Source organism: Pan troglodytes, chromosome 13 (assembly GCF_028858775.2).
Source record: "Pan troglodytes isolate AG18354 chromosome 13, NHGRI_mPanTro3-v2.0_pri, whole genome shotgun sequence".
NCBI classification, from domain to species: Eukaryota; Metazoa; Chordata; class Mammalia; order Primates; family Hominidae; genus Pan; species Pan troglodytes.
This window is the reverse complement of record NC_072411.2, coordinates 31,709,698-31,727,170: the sequence shown is the minus strand read 5'-3', so window position 1 is coordinate 31,727,170 and position 17,473 is coordinate 31,709,698. Positions and strand designations below refer to the sequence as shown.

At 42.5% G+C, this 17,473-nt stretch overlaps 1 protein-coding gene and 1 non-coding gene across 5 annotated transcripts in view; both read right to left on the bottom strand.

The window, feature by feature from the left end:
* Positions 1-12,403, bottom strand: part of LOC107971418 (POTE ankyrin domain family member I) — a 47,019-nt gene extending 34,616 nt beyond the window's left edge. For 2 of the 4 annotated variants that reach the window (XM_054679745.2, XM_054679746.2), the window contains exons 1-5: positions 11,353-12,403; positions 6,385-6,499; positions 6,051-6,224; positions 3,143-3,249; positions 1,696-1,833 (exon numbers count right to left, since the gene is read on the bottom strand). In XM_054679745.2, the coding sequence (XP_054535720.1) occupies positions 1,696-1,833; positions 3,143-3,249; positions 6,051-6,224; positions 6,385-6,499; positions 11,353-11,873 (1,055 nt within the window). In that variant the 5' untranslated portion in view covers positions 11,874-12,403. The remainder of the gene's footprint in view (positions 1-1,695; positions 1,834-3,142; positions 3,250-6,050; positions 6,225-6,384; positions 6,500-11,352) is intronic. The other 2 variants (XM_063791072.1, XM_063791071.1) reach the window with 2 other exon arrangements.
* Positions 355-461, bottom strand: LOC112208444 (U6 spliceosomal RNA). The gene has a single exon (XR_002942929.1). It is a non-coding gene; the product is annotated as a U6 spliceosomal RNA (small nuclear RNA).
* Positions 12,404-17,473: the final 5,070 nt, after the last annotated feature.

Below are 17,473 nucleotides of genomic sequence, written 5' to 3'. Positions count from 1 at the left end.
CGATCCTTCTCTACAGACTCAAACTCTCAGCCAGTAGATGTCTGTTAGGATAATGCTTTATATTGATGTTCAATTCCAGCTGACATGGGAGACCAAAAGTCTACTTTTATTTTTTTTTAGTTTCCACGGAGAAGTAGCAAGCTGACATTCTGTCATTTTCGACATACATACTAACAATATATTTTGCACCGAACATGTTATTCAGGTCTAAGTCATCTCATAGGCCATCTTACATGACTATTTTTGCAGCACAAATCACAATTTCAATATTTTGGTGGCACCCATTTTGCTTTGATTCACACTGTTTCCTTAGAGCTAGTCAGCAAATAGTCAAATGACCTTCCAGTGACTGCACAAAATATGGAATGCTTCAAAGATTTGTGCTGCCTCCTTATGCAGAAGCCATGCTAACTTTCCCCGTATTGTTCCAATTTTAGGATATGTGCCACCAAAGCAAGCACAAAGCCCTACTTTTACACATGCCTAGTGATGAGTCATGGACAAGGCTTGGCTCTGTTAAGTCCAACTAACCTACTTGAGATTCTGAGAATTCTCTTCAATGGCTTCCTGTGAGCTAGAATTTGAAAGTATTTTAAAATCTTGAGCTAGAGATGGAAGTAGCTTGGACAATTTTCATTATCATGTAAATCAGATCACTCAAGGGGCCAACCACAGCTGGGAGCCACTGCTCAGGGGAAGGTTCATATGGGACTTTCTACTGCCCAAGGTTCTATACAGGATATAAAGGTGCCTCACAGTACAGATCTGGTAGCAAAGAGGAAACAAACACTGATCTCTTTCTGCCACATTATTTGAACCCCTCTGACCCTTTAGAACAAGCCCACCTAATATCTGCTAGAGAAAAGACCAACAACAGCCTCAAAGGATCTCTTGCCATGAAGGTCTCAGCTAATTCTTGGCTAAGATGTGGGTTCCACATTAGGTTCTGAATACGGGGGGAAGGGTCAATTTGTTCACTTTGTGTGCAGATAAAGTCAAGATGCCCAGCGGCCAGAGCAGGGGGCTGGTGCTCTGGGAACAATGGCTGAGCATATAAGCATAGGTATGGGAACTAAAAAACGTAACTTCCAAGTCACTGTATGAATTGCCATGAAGACTTCAGGGATCTGAATCTACCGATTCATCTTAAGGCAGCAGGACCAGTTTGAATGGCAACAATGCAGCAACAGAATCAATGGAAACAACAGAATGATTGCAATGTCCTTTTTTTTCCCTCCTCCTTCTGACTTGATAAAAGTGACTGTCTTCCTTGGATTTAGTGAACTCCTTCGGTTCCTGAAAAATTCAAGGAGTATGTAGGACATAGTGCCCAGAAGACTGTACAAGACTTTGCACTACACTGGATATTTCAAGACCCAAAAAACTAATCACAAAGATGTGACACTATTTTTTATCCCATGCATAAGTGTTACACTTGGATCAAATGAACAATGCTGGGATCTCTAAGGATAAAGGTCTTAAAAGTCCTGAGATAAAGAATCCTGCACCCATTGGTACTTCTAACTTGTCTTGCTTTTTGTCTGATTTCTAGCTGATGCAGGGGACTAAATTCACTGCCACTCTAAAACTACCTGAACCAAACTATGACATCTCACCTGATATGTAACACGCAACTGTTATAATTATTTTAAACCTCAATTTAGCATTAACTAGCCTTTTAGTGTAAACACTTACACAGTATGATGACCAGAAACAGCATAGTCTCTGGTCGTCTGTCCAGATAGATCTCGAGAAGATACATCAATATTTTGCTCAAGTAGAAGGCTGACTATACTTGCTGATCCACAACATACAGCAAGTATGAGAGCAGTCCTAAAATGACAGAGATAGGAACTGTAATAAAGTTATTTTTAAAGCTAATTTGATATACTTTACCAATTTAACACCTTGCCTGTCCGTGCAGAATCAAACATTTACATGCAATAAAAGACATAAGCATCTTGAGTGCTCAAGTGTTCATCTTTGTAAAATGCCACCAAGGTTAAAAGGAAGGGATCAAAAAAAACCCTCTTATCTCAGTGGGGTATTGCATAGCAGAAGCTACTAATTTAAAGTCCTTTGATGGGCAAGAAACAATGTTAGGGCCACTTATCTGAAGTGGACAAAGATTTAAGTGAATATTTTGTCACAGCTTCCCTAGACTGACATGCTGTAATAGAAAATCAGCTAGGGGGTAAGAGAAATACGAGCTCTCTGCATGCTCAAAGCAGTAATAATAATGGTAAGAATAGTAGTCATAGGAGTTTCAGTTAATGGTGCCAATAACCATGTGCTAGGCACTGAATTAAATGCCACATTTATCTTTCTTACTTATGCACAGCCAACTTTGAAGGACATATTCTCCTACTTTTCATATATGACAACATATTTGGTGGTAAATAACGTCCCCAAGGTCACACACCTAGCAAGTAAGAAAGTTACTAATTAAACCCAGTCTTGTGTGAATCCAAAGCCTAGCTCTTTTCTCTTTATCACCCACCTAGGGCTTGTCTTCATTAAATGAAAAGTGTATCCACTTAAAACTATCTTCACTCCCTCTCTCCATACCAATTAAAAATAAAAACATCAAAATACACTGGAAAACAAAAGGAAAAAAGCTGTTGAACCCACAGTATGTGGGAACAGCAATTCATTGTCATGTAGGGATAAGCTAACACTAATATTCTTCAAAGAAAGCAACTTAAAGCAGAGTCATTGAAAAGACAAAAGGATTTTCAACCCCTATTTATGTTTAATACAGCATATTTAGTGGAAAAGCATGTAAGACACAGAGGTTAAAAACTATTAGAAAGGGTTAAGAAGTTCAATACTGAGTCATAAAGTAAACTAAAAGTTAAAGTTCAAACTTCATTAAATTAATATGAAATCCCTTTAGCTAACATAAGATCATGTAACCAAAAATGTCACATAACAAATAACATCAGTCAATATAATGAGAAGACAAATCCTATTAAAACTGTTCTTTATGTTGCCCAGTCCAAGTAATTGTTTTTCTACATGATTTGTGTTGATACTGATCACTATATCCCAGTAAGTATACATTAATCTTATTAATTTAATATTTATGACTTGAGTGACTGCTATCCATCTAGAACACACAGATTAAAAGAAAGAACTATACCTTCCATATCTATCCAGTGCATTTAAATTCGCTTTTTTCTTGATTAAAAATTTCACCACTTGCTGTTTTTGCTCATGTACACCAAGTAACAGTGGTGTGAAGCCATGCTGTAAAACAATATAAAGCAAAAACGTATGTAATTCAAAAAAGTACATATTCCTCAACTGAAGTGGAAACTTTATATAAGATCTTATGGACTTACACGCATAGAAAGTAAATAAAATGTAGTCGCTTCCTTCTCACTCTTCTGTGCTTTCCCACACGCTGCTCCTTCCCTTGGAAACACCCCTTCTCTGCCTCACCACAGTACCTCTAATCATCTCAAAAACTCACTTGAAACATTTACTGCTTCCAAGGCTCTTTGCTTCTAAACCAGCATTTGGCATGGTGTTATTGGATGATAATATTTTTCCCATCTAAACAAAAAGCTTCTTGAGGGCAGGGGCTGTATCTTTTGTCTCTATATCCTCAACCCTAAGATAAATTGTGTATAAAGCAAGAATCTGCATGTAAAATATTTCTTTAGTTTCATGTTTTACCAAAAGTTCAACCTCCAACATGCAACAAAAATTGCTATTAAAACTCATACTGCCCATTTGAAAAAATTTTCCAACATTTATTTATTTAAAATCTATTTGTATTTAATTTTCCCAGATTGTTAACTAAATCATCAGTTCATAGGACTACTGAAACTAAATTAACAGAATTCCTATCTGTATTCTTAATAACTCCATGGTTTTTAGTGTTTAAAACTGCCATGCTGATTATGCCAAAGCTCTACATACTTAAGAGACACACTGGATAGTCCATAATACAGCGTCAATTGACAAAAAATGGTTTAGAATTTGCTACAATTCTAATTGAGAAAACTCTGCTCTTAACGATTTACTGACCTAAGTACTTGAATGACTGAACAAAGAGACACAAAATCCTGAGAGGGCCATCCTCTACTTATTGAAAGACTACTCACAGCAAATTTCTAAAGACCTTCTGAATGGCAGTGAATAACTGATGGTAGGAAGGAAAAGGTATTATTCTGTAAGCTGATACATACTACCAATAATATTCATTTTAATGTCTCAACCACAGAGATAAAAGTCAGACTAGGTCAGGAATGGTGGCTCACACCTGTAATCCTAGCATATGGGGAGGCTGAGGTGGGTGAATCGCTTGAGCCCAGGAGTTCAAGATCAGCCTGAGAAACATGGCAAAAACCTCATCTCTACTGAAAAATAAAAAAATAAAAAAAAACCTGAGGTTGGAGGACCATCTGAGCTGGAGAGGTCGAGGCTGCAGTGAGCTGTGATCACACCACTGCATTCCAGCCTGGGAAACAGAGTGAGACCCCATCTCAAAAAAAAAAAAGGTCAGATTAATGTTATTGGAAAGATTTAAAGAAATCAGCACATATCCAACTCCAACTCTTCTAGAGATACCTTAAGTTTCTGAGACATAAGAATTTACATATTACATTTATGTATTGGGTGGTTCTTAAGCAGGAGTGTATCCAGATTTTGAGAAAATTGTTGTTGTTGTTGTTGTCGTTGTTTTTGTTGTTGTTGTTGTTGTTAGAGACAGGGTCTCATTATGTTGACCAGGCTAGACTCAAACTCCTGAGCTCAAGCAATCCTCCCACCTCAGCCTCCCTAGCAGCTGGGACTACAGCCACGCACCACCATGCCTGGCTTCAAGGAAACATTTTCAAATATACATATCCAGGCTTTATTAGACTTACTGTATCAAAATATTCAGAAAAAGCCTAGACTTGTTGATTATTTAAACATTTTCCTCAGGTTACTGGGATGCACAATTCTAGCTGAAAGCTAGTGCAACAGACAATTACTTCAGTCTCATTTCTCACCCATATGATCAATTCCCTTTCTCATTTGAAGATTTGGCCAAAAAGAGTAAGGAGTAGGAGAGAGACCCATTTGCTGAAAATACCACATGATTTTCCCCGGTAAGAGAACAGGGTCTAGTCAACTCAAAATCCAACTTGATCTTGTTACTTATTTATCTTCCACCTTCCCATCCAGACACTCTAGATTTGAAAGCAGAGCTGAGACTCTAATTGGCCATTTCTACCAGAATAGGATACTAAGTCAGTTAATTACTTGATATTCCCTCTGCTCAAGGGTTTCCCCTTACATTACCACCTATTCACTGCCAATCTGGTTCCTCAGAGGCCTCCTAAAATTGATCTCTATTCAGTTTACAACCCACTAACTCCCTCTCCCAAACTGAAAACTGTCATTCTCTAAAATTGAAGAGAACCTTGTCTCACCATGCAAAGGAAACAAATCAATCAACAACAACAACAACACACACACACACACACAACCTCTTCGTGGTCTTTTCCCTCTATTACCTGATTTCCAAATTGGCCTTGATATTTCTGATTGCTCTCTTTTTCGCTTTCCACTTCTGCCTCATGAGCAATCAGAAATATCTTAAGCGTTGCCACTGACAGGCGCATCACCTCCTATCTATTACTGTTTCTTAGGAACTTGCCAAAGGAGCAGGATCTCTATTCATTGAAACATATTTAAGTTTTCTTGGAGTTTTCATGTAAAACCTATTTCAGGGCAAATTTTGCCATTTTACATTCATTAGGGGAAAAAAATCCTAGGAGGGAAAAATTGAAAAATAGTAAGTATTACCTTCTACAAATTCAGTGCTTTCTAAAAAATTATTTACCAGAAGCGCATTAAAAAAAAAACTGTACCCTCTAATGCTTCTTTGAAAGTAACAATATTTAAAATGAAGTCTTAGATAATTAGGTCATTTCAAAATATTTTCATTCAGGTTATGCTTGAGCTTCCAAATATGGAAGTCTGGCCCTTACACAGGTCAGTGTTAAAAATGAATGCTTTTCAGTATTTTGAAGATAAAATTGGTAGATCTATACCTTGTTTTTTGATTCGATATCAGCACCGTATAAGAGCAGTGCTTTGGCCATTAATTTATCTTCATTGTAGATAGCGTAGTGCAGAGTGGTATTTCCATACTCATCTGGAATATTTGGATCAGTGCCATGTTCCAGCAACATTAACGCACATTCATCTTCCTGGCATTGTACGGCCTGTCAGTATTAGACCAAAAACAAATTACAAATCCTAGGAATTCAAAATAACATTCCACAGCTTTCACCACCTAAGTTATATTTAAAGGAGAAAATTCATTTTTATGCTATGTATTGAAATCAAACCCACCTCATGCTGATATAGTCGGCTACTGCATACCTTTGTCAGAGCTGTCCTCTTTTTGTTGTCAAGGACATTAAGTTGACATCGTCTGTCCAGCAGGAGTTTTACTACTTCTGAATTCCCATTGGCAGAGGCCAGATGTAGAGCAGTCCTATGAGAGTGAGAAGACTTTTTAGGAAATTGTAGTGCACTAGCTACAGCCATAGCAATGATTCATGTAATTGCAAACACTGAATAGCCTGCTATTACTCTGCCTTCAAAACAAACATTTAACTTTCCCATGAAAAAAACACACTATTTATTATCTCTCTTTACTCGCTGTATTAATGAAAGAGCATCCTATATGAATACAAAGAGCATAGCCCTTGGATGACATTCAACTTGGGCTGGAATCCTACTTGAAGCTCTGTCAGTTCCTGGCTGTTGCTTAGCCTTTTGGGGTCTCAGTTTCCTCATCAATAAAATAGGAATGAAAATAGTAGCTTTCTTATGGGAAACCACTGTAATGCTTAAATGAGACTCTGCACAAAAGATATAGAATAGTTCCTAACACAAATAACAGCTCAATAATTGTTAGATATTTTAATTTTTACTGATACCACTAAAGACAACATTTGAATTAAGTGAGATGATACAATTATACCTACACTTTCAGGAGCGTTTTAAATATTACAGCTAACATTGTATTTTAGTGATTCTAAGATGATCATTGTCTCCATGTTGTCTCCACTGAAATACCACTTACAATTCATGATTTACTATAATTGGCGGCATTTAAATAATTCTCTTATTGAGACATAAAATAATGGGGCATCATACAATCCCTGGTGCCTTACATTAAGTAGAATATGTTACAACAGGTCTGGGGCGGTTCCAGTCAGATGACCAGCATTTAGATAAATTTTAGTTCCTAAAAGAACTATGGAATAAGAGAGCAGAGGTGAAAACAAAAACAAATTTCTAAAATAAACCAATTCTTACTTTGGTTTTCAATAAACTTTAAGTCAAAGAAAACTTGGAATTCAAATGAATAGCATGGGCTCATTTTTGTCAATACTTAGATTTATACAATGTATGTACATCAGATATTTCCAATCATTCATATTAGGATTTAAGACTGTTATAAATTTTCTTTTTTTAAAATGGATTTATGAAACTATTTGTGGAGCTTTTTTCAACTTTTACATTCAGGGATACATGTGCCGGATGTGCAGGTTTGTTACATAGGTAAATGTGCACCAAGGGTGTTGGTTGTACAGATTATTTCATTACCCAGGTGTTAAGCCCAGTACCCGTTCGTTCTATTTCCTGCTTCCTTCCCTCTTCCCACCCTCCACCCTCTGATAGGCCCCAGTGTGTGTTCCTTCCCTCTAGGTATCTGTGTGTTCTCACCATTTAGCTCCCACCTGTAATTGAGAACGTGCTGTATTTGGTTTTCTCTTCCTATGTTAGTTTGCTAAGGATAATGGCTTTCAACACCATCCATGTCCCTGCAAAGGACATGCTCTCGTTCCTTCTTTTATGGCTGCATATTATTCCATGCTGTTTATGTACCACATTTTAGTTCTTAAAACAACTAAAACTGTCTTTTCCCCAAGACATAAATTTTCAAAAGGGCAGTTAAAGGTTATCTATTACTATTTTCTACCTCCAGAAATGCTTTTGTTTGAAAGGACGGAGGAAAAGCTTCAATTGAGATTAAGTCCTAATGCCCCAATTTTAAATCTCTCAGCTTGCTCAAGCCCAGAAGGAAAACATGTAGTTTTCAAAGACGGAAGGATCCTGAGAGATAGTAGAATATGCCTGCCACATCATAGGTGTCTGGCTTATGTCTGATGACTAAATGGATAGAAAAAATGGATGAACACAGCTTGGGAGTTCAATATTTTTAAAGAAAACTCCTGTAGAGTAGTGCAATACATTTGCAATAGCAATAATCATTTATATTTGCTATTTTAATTTTCATAAATATATAACTCAACTAAAATGATTAATTCATACTTTTTACATGTTAATCTATATATAATGAAAAGATAATTATGGAATAAAATGTATATATAATAAAATCTACAGGAACAGGTAAACACGACCCCTCTTCTTCTGAAGAGGGTAAAAGTTCACAGAAAATAGCCAACCACAGAAATAAAAATAAATAATAGAATGTGAGAAATTATTTGCATCTATGCAAGAAGCATATTCCTTCTCTTCCCAAGGATTATTGCATTACTAATGAACCTTAACTACAACTTCAGATGTTCATTGCAGATATCACAGATAAGAGAAAGGGAAAAACTTCACTTACAAATCCCCAGAAACAAGTTTGATTATATTTTCTATGGATTTTCAGCTAACACGAGCAGATTCTGTTCATGTATATGTGTAACAAACTGATTTTTTTCTCACTTGTTATAGCAAAGTACATCTTTGCACGTCGACATATCTCTGTATCTACTGACACCCTCAATAGTTACATATTATTCCATCCTATGGATGCACTGAAATTTGTTCATAAAATCTTTATATGGGTTCTTCTAAATACACTGCTATTTTAAGCAATACTAAGAAAAACACATCTATTTCGTAAAGATATTTCAGTATAATGGAATTGATAAGTAAAAAGCATACACATTTTTAAAATGTAGTTCTTACCACTAAAGTGTCTGTTTGAAAAGCTGCAGCAACTTAAACTTTAAACAACTACATAAGTACCACTGTTCTTCATCCTCACAAACTTTGTGGATAGAAAACAGTATTTCATTCCTTTTTTTTTTCTTTCTTTTTTTTTTTTTTGAGATGGAGTCTCACTCTATCACCCAGGCTGGAATGTAGTGGCGCGATCTCGGCTCACTGCAACCTCCACCTCCCTGGTTCAAGCAATTCTCTTGCTTCAGCCTCCTGAGTAGCTGGGATTACAGGTGCGTGCCACCATGCCCAGCTAATTTTTTGTATTTTTAGTAGAGATGGGATTTCACCACACTGGCCAGGCTGGTCTCAAACTCCTGACTTCATGATCCACCGCCTCAGCCTCCTAAAGTGCTGGGATAACAGGCGTAAGCCACTGCACCCGGCCTTTCATTCCTCTTCTAACTTAAATAGAAAGCAGTATTTCATTCCTCTTCTAACTTAAATTCCTTCTTCTACCAGGAACACTGTATTTTCCTATGTGCATAGGTCACTGGTAGATATGCAAAAAAAGTACTTTGCCCAATTTTAAAATGAGCTTATTTTATTATGTCTGCATATATACACCAGGCACGGTGGCTCACGCCTGTAACCCCAGCACTTGGGGAGGCCAAGGTGGGTGGATCGCGAGGACAGGAGTTCAAGACCTGCCTGGCCAAGATGGTGAAACCCCATCTCTAGTAAAAATACAAAACAATTAGCCAGGCATGGTGGCAGGCGCCTGTAATCCCAGCTACTCAGTAGGCTGAAGCAGAGAATTGCTTGAACCTAGGAGGCAGAGATTGCAGTGAGCCGAGATCACACCACTGCACTCCAGCTTGGGCTACAGAGTGAGACTCCACCAAAAAAAAAAGTGTATATATATATATATATATACGCACACACACACATATATGTATATATATACACACATATATATGTATATATACATATGTGTATATATACGTATATATAATATGTATATATACATATGTATATATACGTATATATACACATATGTATATATACGTATATATGTATATATATGTATATATATATCTCCATATATAAATAGGCATTTATATTTTTTTCTGGTATGTTTCTCCTTTTGTATATTTAAAATTTTTAATCTATACTCTTATTTTTGTGACATAAAAATCTAGCTAGTTTTCTCCAAAAATGAATTATGAACAATCCATCTTTTTCAAATAATACAAAACATCACCATTATCAAGTGCTAAATTCTTACATATATTTGGGTATTTCTAAATTTCCTATTGTGTTCTATTCATTGATGTCTTTTCAGCTGTTAGTAAACAATTTGTGGAAATAAATAACACATGGACATTTTGATATCTGGAAAAGCAAGCCTTTTTCCATTCTGTTACAAAAAATTAATTTATCACAATAATAAAAGACAGCATGTGTAATTTAAAAACGCTAAAACTTTGCTATTTTTATTTGGCTTATGTAAAAGTGATAAATAGAAAAAGCTCACATCTTTTTTTTTTTTTTTTTTTTCTGAAACGGAACCTCGCTCTGTCTCCCAGGCTGGAGTGCGGTGGCGCTATCTTGGCTCACTGCAAGCTCCGCCTCCCGGGTTCACGCCATTCTCCTGCCTCAGCCTCCTGAGTAGCTGGGACTACAGGCGTCTGCCACCACGCCCGGCTAATTTTTTTTATAATTTTTAGTAGAGACAGGGTTTCACCGTGTTAGCCAGGATGGTCTCGATCTCCTGACCTCGTGATCCGCCCGCCTCCCAAAGTGCTGGCATTACAGGCATGAGCCACCGCGCCCGGCCAAAAAGCTCACATCTTAAGAAAATTCAATCTTCCTATTCAAGCACAGGAACCATCTTCCCATTTCAGTTTCCTTCTAAGGTTCCTCAGTAAAGAACGTATTTACATAGTGTACATTGATATAAAATCCATACTGGATTTTATTTGAAGAATATTTAGCCCTGAAGTTGATGTGTTATGGGGCTTCATTCTTAGTTCTCAATATACACTTTTCTATAATGTATAGAACATTGTTTTAAAATCTGTAGATGAAAAATAATCTGCTGCATTGACTTAATTAATTTTGCAAGTTAAATCACTTTAAAACAGTCTATTAGTGTTCTACGAGGGAAATTATAATTTGATTGGAAATCAGCTAAAGTTTTTTTTGTGTGTGTTGCTGTTCATAAAGGGGCCTGTGCCCTGACCTCTCTGAGGTTTCCACAACCAGGGTGGTGTGAGGCCTGCGGAGGCGAGAAAGCCAGGTCCCCCTCCTCCCCCGCCAGGAGGGTATGTCCCCATCATCCCCCAACGTCCCACCGCCTCCCAGCCCAGGCCTGGTTACCTCTTTTGCTTGTCCTTCTTGTTCACGTCAGTGTCCCTGAGCATGACGATCAGATCCTTTCTGGGGACTTTACCCCACCAGGCAGCTCTATGGAGCTTGTCCAGATCTTCTCGACGGACGTGGTATCTCGGCTCCACGAAGGCGCTGTCGTCGTAGTCTCCCCAAGCACCCACGTTGCTCTTGCCGCTCCCCCTGCAGCAGGGGAAGCAGTGGCAGCACCACTTGCCCATCTTGCTCCTGAGTGTCTTCATAGCGGAGTCGTCGTGGTCTCCAGAAGTGCCCACGTTGCTCTTGCCACTCCCCCTGCAGCAGGGGAAGCAGTGGCGGCACCACTTGCCCATCTTGCTCCTGAGTGTCTTCATAGTGGAGTCGTCCTGGTCTCCAGAAGTGCCCACGTTGCTCTTGCCGCTCCCCCTGCAGCAGGGGAAGCAGTGGCAGCACCACTTGCCCATCTTGCTCCTGAGACCAAATGGCTTCTTCACAGAAGAGGCAGCCGGCATTGAATCAACCTCAGCTACCATCTGCTTTTAACAGCCTGGGGAGGCTGGTAGTAGCGAGCAGATCACGTCTACCAACCAGTTTCACCAACTAGCAGGTAACTCCGGATTTCCAATCTGTTTGAAGAGAAAAGTCAATCCCAGCCAAAACCTGCCAACCCCAGCAGGTAAGCCCAACCCACCCCACCCAGGGAAAACCCACACCCACCCGGGGAAAGCCCACGCCCACCCGAGGAAGGGCCAACCCCCCCCCTAAGAAAACACCCAGCCCACCCAAGGGAATGCCAAACCCAGCAGAGAAAAGGTCGAGCCTAGCAAGGGAACGCGAGAGAGGAAACGCCAATCCAAGGAGGAAACGTCAATCCAAGGAGGAACACCAGGCCAAGCGACCAACACCAAGCCAAGCAAAGAACGCAAAGCCAAGCCAAGCCGCTACAGGCCAGCAAGCAGTTACGCGCGTGCAGCATGCGCGTGCAAGCCGTTACAGGCCAGCCAAGCCGTTACGCGCGTGCGGCGTGCGCGTGCAAGCCGTTACAGGCCAGCCAAACCGCTATGCGCGTGTGGCGTGCGCGTGCAAGCCATTACAAGCCAGCCAAGCCGCTGCCGCGGGCGGCGTGCGCGTGCGGCGTGCGTGTGCGGCGTGCGGCGTGTGCATCTCAGGTGGTGTCAGTGCATGTGGCACAGACAGTGGCCAATGCGTGCAACTGCGTGTTTAAGTCTTGGCGCCACGAATGTCACCGACAGCCTTATGTTCCTGGCAAACTTCATGGGAGTCAGCTGAGCTTTCAGGCCATTGAGAAGCCTCTGGTGGAAAAAAAGCCTCTTGAAGCAGGACTGGGGCTAAGCGGCTGGAACTTGAGGATGCTGACAGCCTCCTCTGAAGAAAGCCCCCAGGACACTCCTGGCGGTGCTGTTGTGCGTGGCAGCGTCTGCAGCTCGGAGCTGGGGCTGGAGGAGCTGGCTGCAAATGGCCTCAAAATCCCGGAGCACAAGATGCCCACTGAGCCCAGCGCCTGCCTGAGGTGCCTTTGACACCTGGTCCTCTTTGCTCTGCACCCAGAACACGAGGCCATCAGCGAGGGGGCATTTGGGGCCACAGGATCGCGGCCAGCTCCTGCCCCGGTGCCCCCTGCCCGGTGTCCAAGCCAGGGCCAACAGCTATAGGGCTTCTGGCCTGGGGGGCTCTGCTCCACTGGCATGCAATAGGGTCAAGGTGCAGACCACTGTGTCCACGCCGGCAAGAGGGGGCTTGGAGGAGCAGTCACAGGACAGTACTCTCCCCTCTTGTGGATGACTCCTTCCTGCCCTTTCCTCTCTCTGCTAAAGCCTCCAACGTTCTCTGTCCCATCCGTATGCTCCACTTATGCCCCTGCTTTTGCTTTGATTTTCTCATTAAAATAAATCTGCAGGCTGGCTGGGTGCAGTGGCTCATGCCTGTAATCCCAGCACTTTGGGAGGCCGAGGCAGGTGGATCACCTGAGGTCGGGAGTTTGAGACCAGCCTGACCAACATGGAGAAACCTTGTCTCTACTAAAAATACAAAATTAGCCAGGCGTGGTGGTGCACGCCTGTAATCCCAGCTACTCGGGAGGCTGAGGCAGGAGAATCGCTTGATCCCGAGAGGCGGAGGTTGCGGTGAGCCAAGATACTGCCATTGCACTCCAGCCTGGGCAACAAGAGCAAAAGTCCATCTCATAAATAAATAAATAAATAAATAAAATAAATCTGCAGGCTGCCCCCTCAAGGCAACGTGTCTTCCCTGCATTACTGCAGAAGGATGGCCACACCCCTGCCCTGGTGGACTAGACCTCTTAAGGACACCTCTGCCTTCCACCTCACTCCTGAATCACCCACATCTTCCTCTCTAGTCAGTTGTACAAACGTGCTTTTTCCTGGCCCATCTTTAAAACATCCTCTTCATGCTTCATTCTCCAGCTGCATCCCATTTCTCTGTTCCCCTGTAGAGCAAAATGGCTCCAAAGCGTGGTCTCGTCTTACCTTGAACACCCCTCCTCCCTCTCGCTATCTGAGCTACTCCAGTTCAGCTCTCCACCTCTGCACTACCCTGAACCTGCTCCTGCCGGCAGCAATGGCCTATGGAGAAGTGCAGCCCCCAGCTGTAAGACAGGGGGCCTCCCTCCCTGCTGCTCCTCAGCACCCCCTGCACGTGGCTTCCTGGACCACTCTTCTCCCGCTCCAAGGCCCCTCCTCCGCGCAAATTTCGGGACTCCTGGCTGCCCAAGGCCGCTCTTCTGTTTTCTGTCCACACCTGCTCCCTGGGGTTGCATTTATTCCCGCAGCTCCAAATGCCACCTGCCTGCTCGTCGCGCCCCGCCCAGGCCTCTCCCTCGCTAGGAGCGTCTCCTCCGTTTTTCCACTTGATGCTCATAGACACCACCTCTCGCCCTTCCTTCACAGTCAGCTCCAAACAAAACTATCTCCGTTTCAGTTCATGGCTCCTCACGACGGAAAACCCCGAGTCCTCCCCGTGTGCTCTTTCTCTCACACCCAGATCCAACCCAGCATTAATCCCTGCGACTCTTGCACGCTTCCAGCCTCCACCGCCCTGACCTAGGCTCCGGGTCCTCGCAGCCGCCTCCACCCTGCGCCCTGCGGTTCATGCTCCACACAGGCTCAAAAGTCAGATCGCGCCTCCCTGGCTCCACCAGAGAGCAGGCCTGCGAGGCCTACAGCAGGGGCCAGCTCTCCCAGCTCCTTCCTGGGCCCAGCGCACTCTTTGCAGGCATCCTGGCTCCCTCAGCAGAGGAGGTCTTGCCAGAGTGTCACTTTCTCTGTGAAACACTCCAAATGTCCCTTTATGCCCTCATTTTTTTACTCTCCATAGCATTTTTCTTCCTCTAATATACTATTTACTTATATTGTTTATTTTCTTTCTTCTCCTACCAGAATGTACTGGCCATAAAGGCAGAACTTTTTTTCCTGCTTTGTTTACCTTTGTATCCCTGGTAGCACAGACGCATTTAATATTTAATTGTTGAGAGAATGAATGAATATGCTCCCCCTATTTACCTATCACTCTGCTGCCCTGCAACGGGCCCTCAGCTTCCTGCTAACAAAGATTCTCTGCTTGGCCAAAGGGTAGTCCAGCTCCTGAACCTCCTCCTACGTCCATCTGTGCACGTCCTGGTAAAATCCAGTTTCACCAAGAACCTTGGTAAGTCAGTTTAGCAAGAAGCCCCTACCCTCAATACCTCATCGCCCTCCATATCTGATGAGGCTCCTCATCCTCCATCGTCCCCAAGGTGAAGTCTGACCACCATGGCCTGTCGTCAGCAAGAATCCTATTGGGCCAGATTAGCCAGAGTCCTTTAACTCTGAATCACCTTTTAGTCATTTTCCACCCACTGCCCCCAACCCTGCTCCTTGGTTATCAGCTCCCCCTTGCCCATGCTGTATTTGAGTTGAACCTGATCTATCTCGATCCACCTATACCTACCTCAATGGTCTGGAATAAAGTCCACCTGCCATGCTAGTAACGCTGAGTAATTTTTCTTTAACACTGCTCATGCTGACCTTATACCTGCTGACCTCAGCCCCTCTCTCCACCACTCTGTGTCCTCCACCCAGTTTTGCTGGCTCTTCCAAGCAGACAATGTCCTCCCTGCTTTCTGTTTCCAGAGTCTTTCCTCCACATCTCTTCTTGGACGCTAATGATTGATGTGTTCATCTCCCCTCCCTTCCACACTAAGCTTAGCCCCACAGCCTCTTGTCTAAGACTAGCTGAAGTAGTGCTTGAAGAAACCAGCTCTGAGAGGTTAAACGGTCTGCCAAAACCAGTGAGGTCCCTACCTCTGTGCATTCACACCTGCCACCTCTGGAAAGAGACCTGGCACTGCACCCTGCTGAGGCTGCCCAGCTACCCTGAGCCCTTGCCCAATGCCACCAACAGTGAATCTGCATCAGAGACACTGGACTGAACCCTAGCCTTTGGCGATTTGCTAAGTTAGAGAAATCACGTGTTTAGCATTGAACCCAAGCAGCACCTGTCTTAGTCTGTTATATGCTGTTTATAGCAGAAAACGTGAAACTGGGTAATTGATAAAGAAAAGAAATTTTCATTTCTCTCCCAAGGTCGAGGGAGCACATCTGGTGAGGAACTTCTTGCTGGTGAGTACTCTGCAGAGTCCCAAGGCAGTGTAGGACAGTCCATGGCAAGGAGGTGGAGCATGCTGATGCTACCTCTGCTTCTTCTTCCTTTAAAGCCTTCAGTCCCATTGATATCATAATGCACTAATCCATTAACTCATGGTGGATGAGTCCATTCGTGAGAATGAAGCCCTCAGGACCCAATCACCACTTAAAGAACCCAACTTCTCACACTGCCACACTGGGGATTCAGTTTCAGCAGGAGTTTCAGACAGAACAAACACTGCTATCATAGCCACGCCTCTTCTCATGCCACCCAGGCTGGGACCCCAGCCTACCCTGCAACTTAGCCACAGGGCACAAGCCCCAAGGCCTCCTACCCCCTGCCACATTCAGGAGTCCCACCCAGTCTTCCTGAAAGGCTCCCACTCTTCCTTCTTCTTTCCAGCCAGAATGGCCGTAAATCACACACCCCTCCTTCCTGTTCAAATCAGGTACCCCTCCTTCCATCTCCCAGCACATGACCTCTATCACACCTCACACTGGAGCTGGCAGAGGGAAGGTGCTTTCTTCTTAACTTAGTGAGCCAGGGCCTGAGCAGGCTCTCAGGAGTGCTGGTGACTGAATTAGGAGGGTGGGAGCGTGCAACAATGTCAACAGAGGTGCACCTGCTGGAGAGATTTCAGGAAATCCCTAAGCAGCTATTGTTCATAAACAGTTGTGTGACAATAGTTATTTGCAGCTCAAACACAAAGTCAACAATTAATAAACTATGTGGCATGAAGGGATTGTTGTCTTTGTGAAAATAGGAAGCTTATTTTTTCATTTGTACACATTCATGGGGTACACGTGCAATTTTGTTACATGCATGGATTGCATAGTGGCCAAGTTGGGGCTTTTAGGATATCCGTCACCAGAATAATGTATGTTGCACCCATTAACCAATTTCTCCTCCTCCTCCTCCCTGCCACCCCTTCACCCTTTGTCTCCATTGTCTCTCATCTTACTTTCAGCATACATATTTTTTAGCTCCCAATTATGAGTGAGCACATGCAATGTTTGTCTTTCTATGCCTGGCTTATTTCACTTAAAAACTTAAGATAATGGCTTCCATTTCCATCCAGGTTGCTGCAAAAGACATGATTTCATTCTTTTTATGGCTGAATAGTTTACCATTGTGTATATATGGCACATTATCTTTATCCGTTTATCCAATGATGGACACCTTGGTCGATTCCTTATCTTTGCGATTGTGAAGCTTTGACTTATTAATGAAGTGGCTTGAAATTCACCCAGGAAATTGCTGAGGTCTTATCAGAACTGAGTCCTTTGCTGGGTCTGCAGTCATTTGGAACAAGCTTGACCTTATTCCCAGCAGGGTGGGCATTCAGAACTGCAGAGCTCTACTCCATACAGCCCCTCTGGGTCCCTTATTGGACCTGGGCCTGAAGAAAAGAAAATCTGTCTCTGCATTTTATGTAAAAGTACAGTTATTACTGGTTTATTTTGTTGTTGTT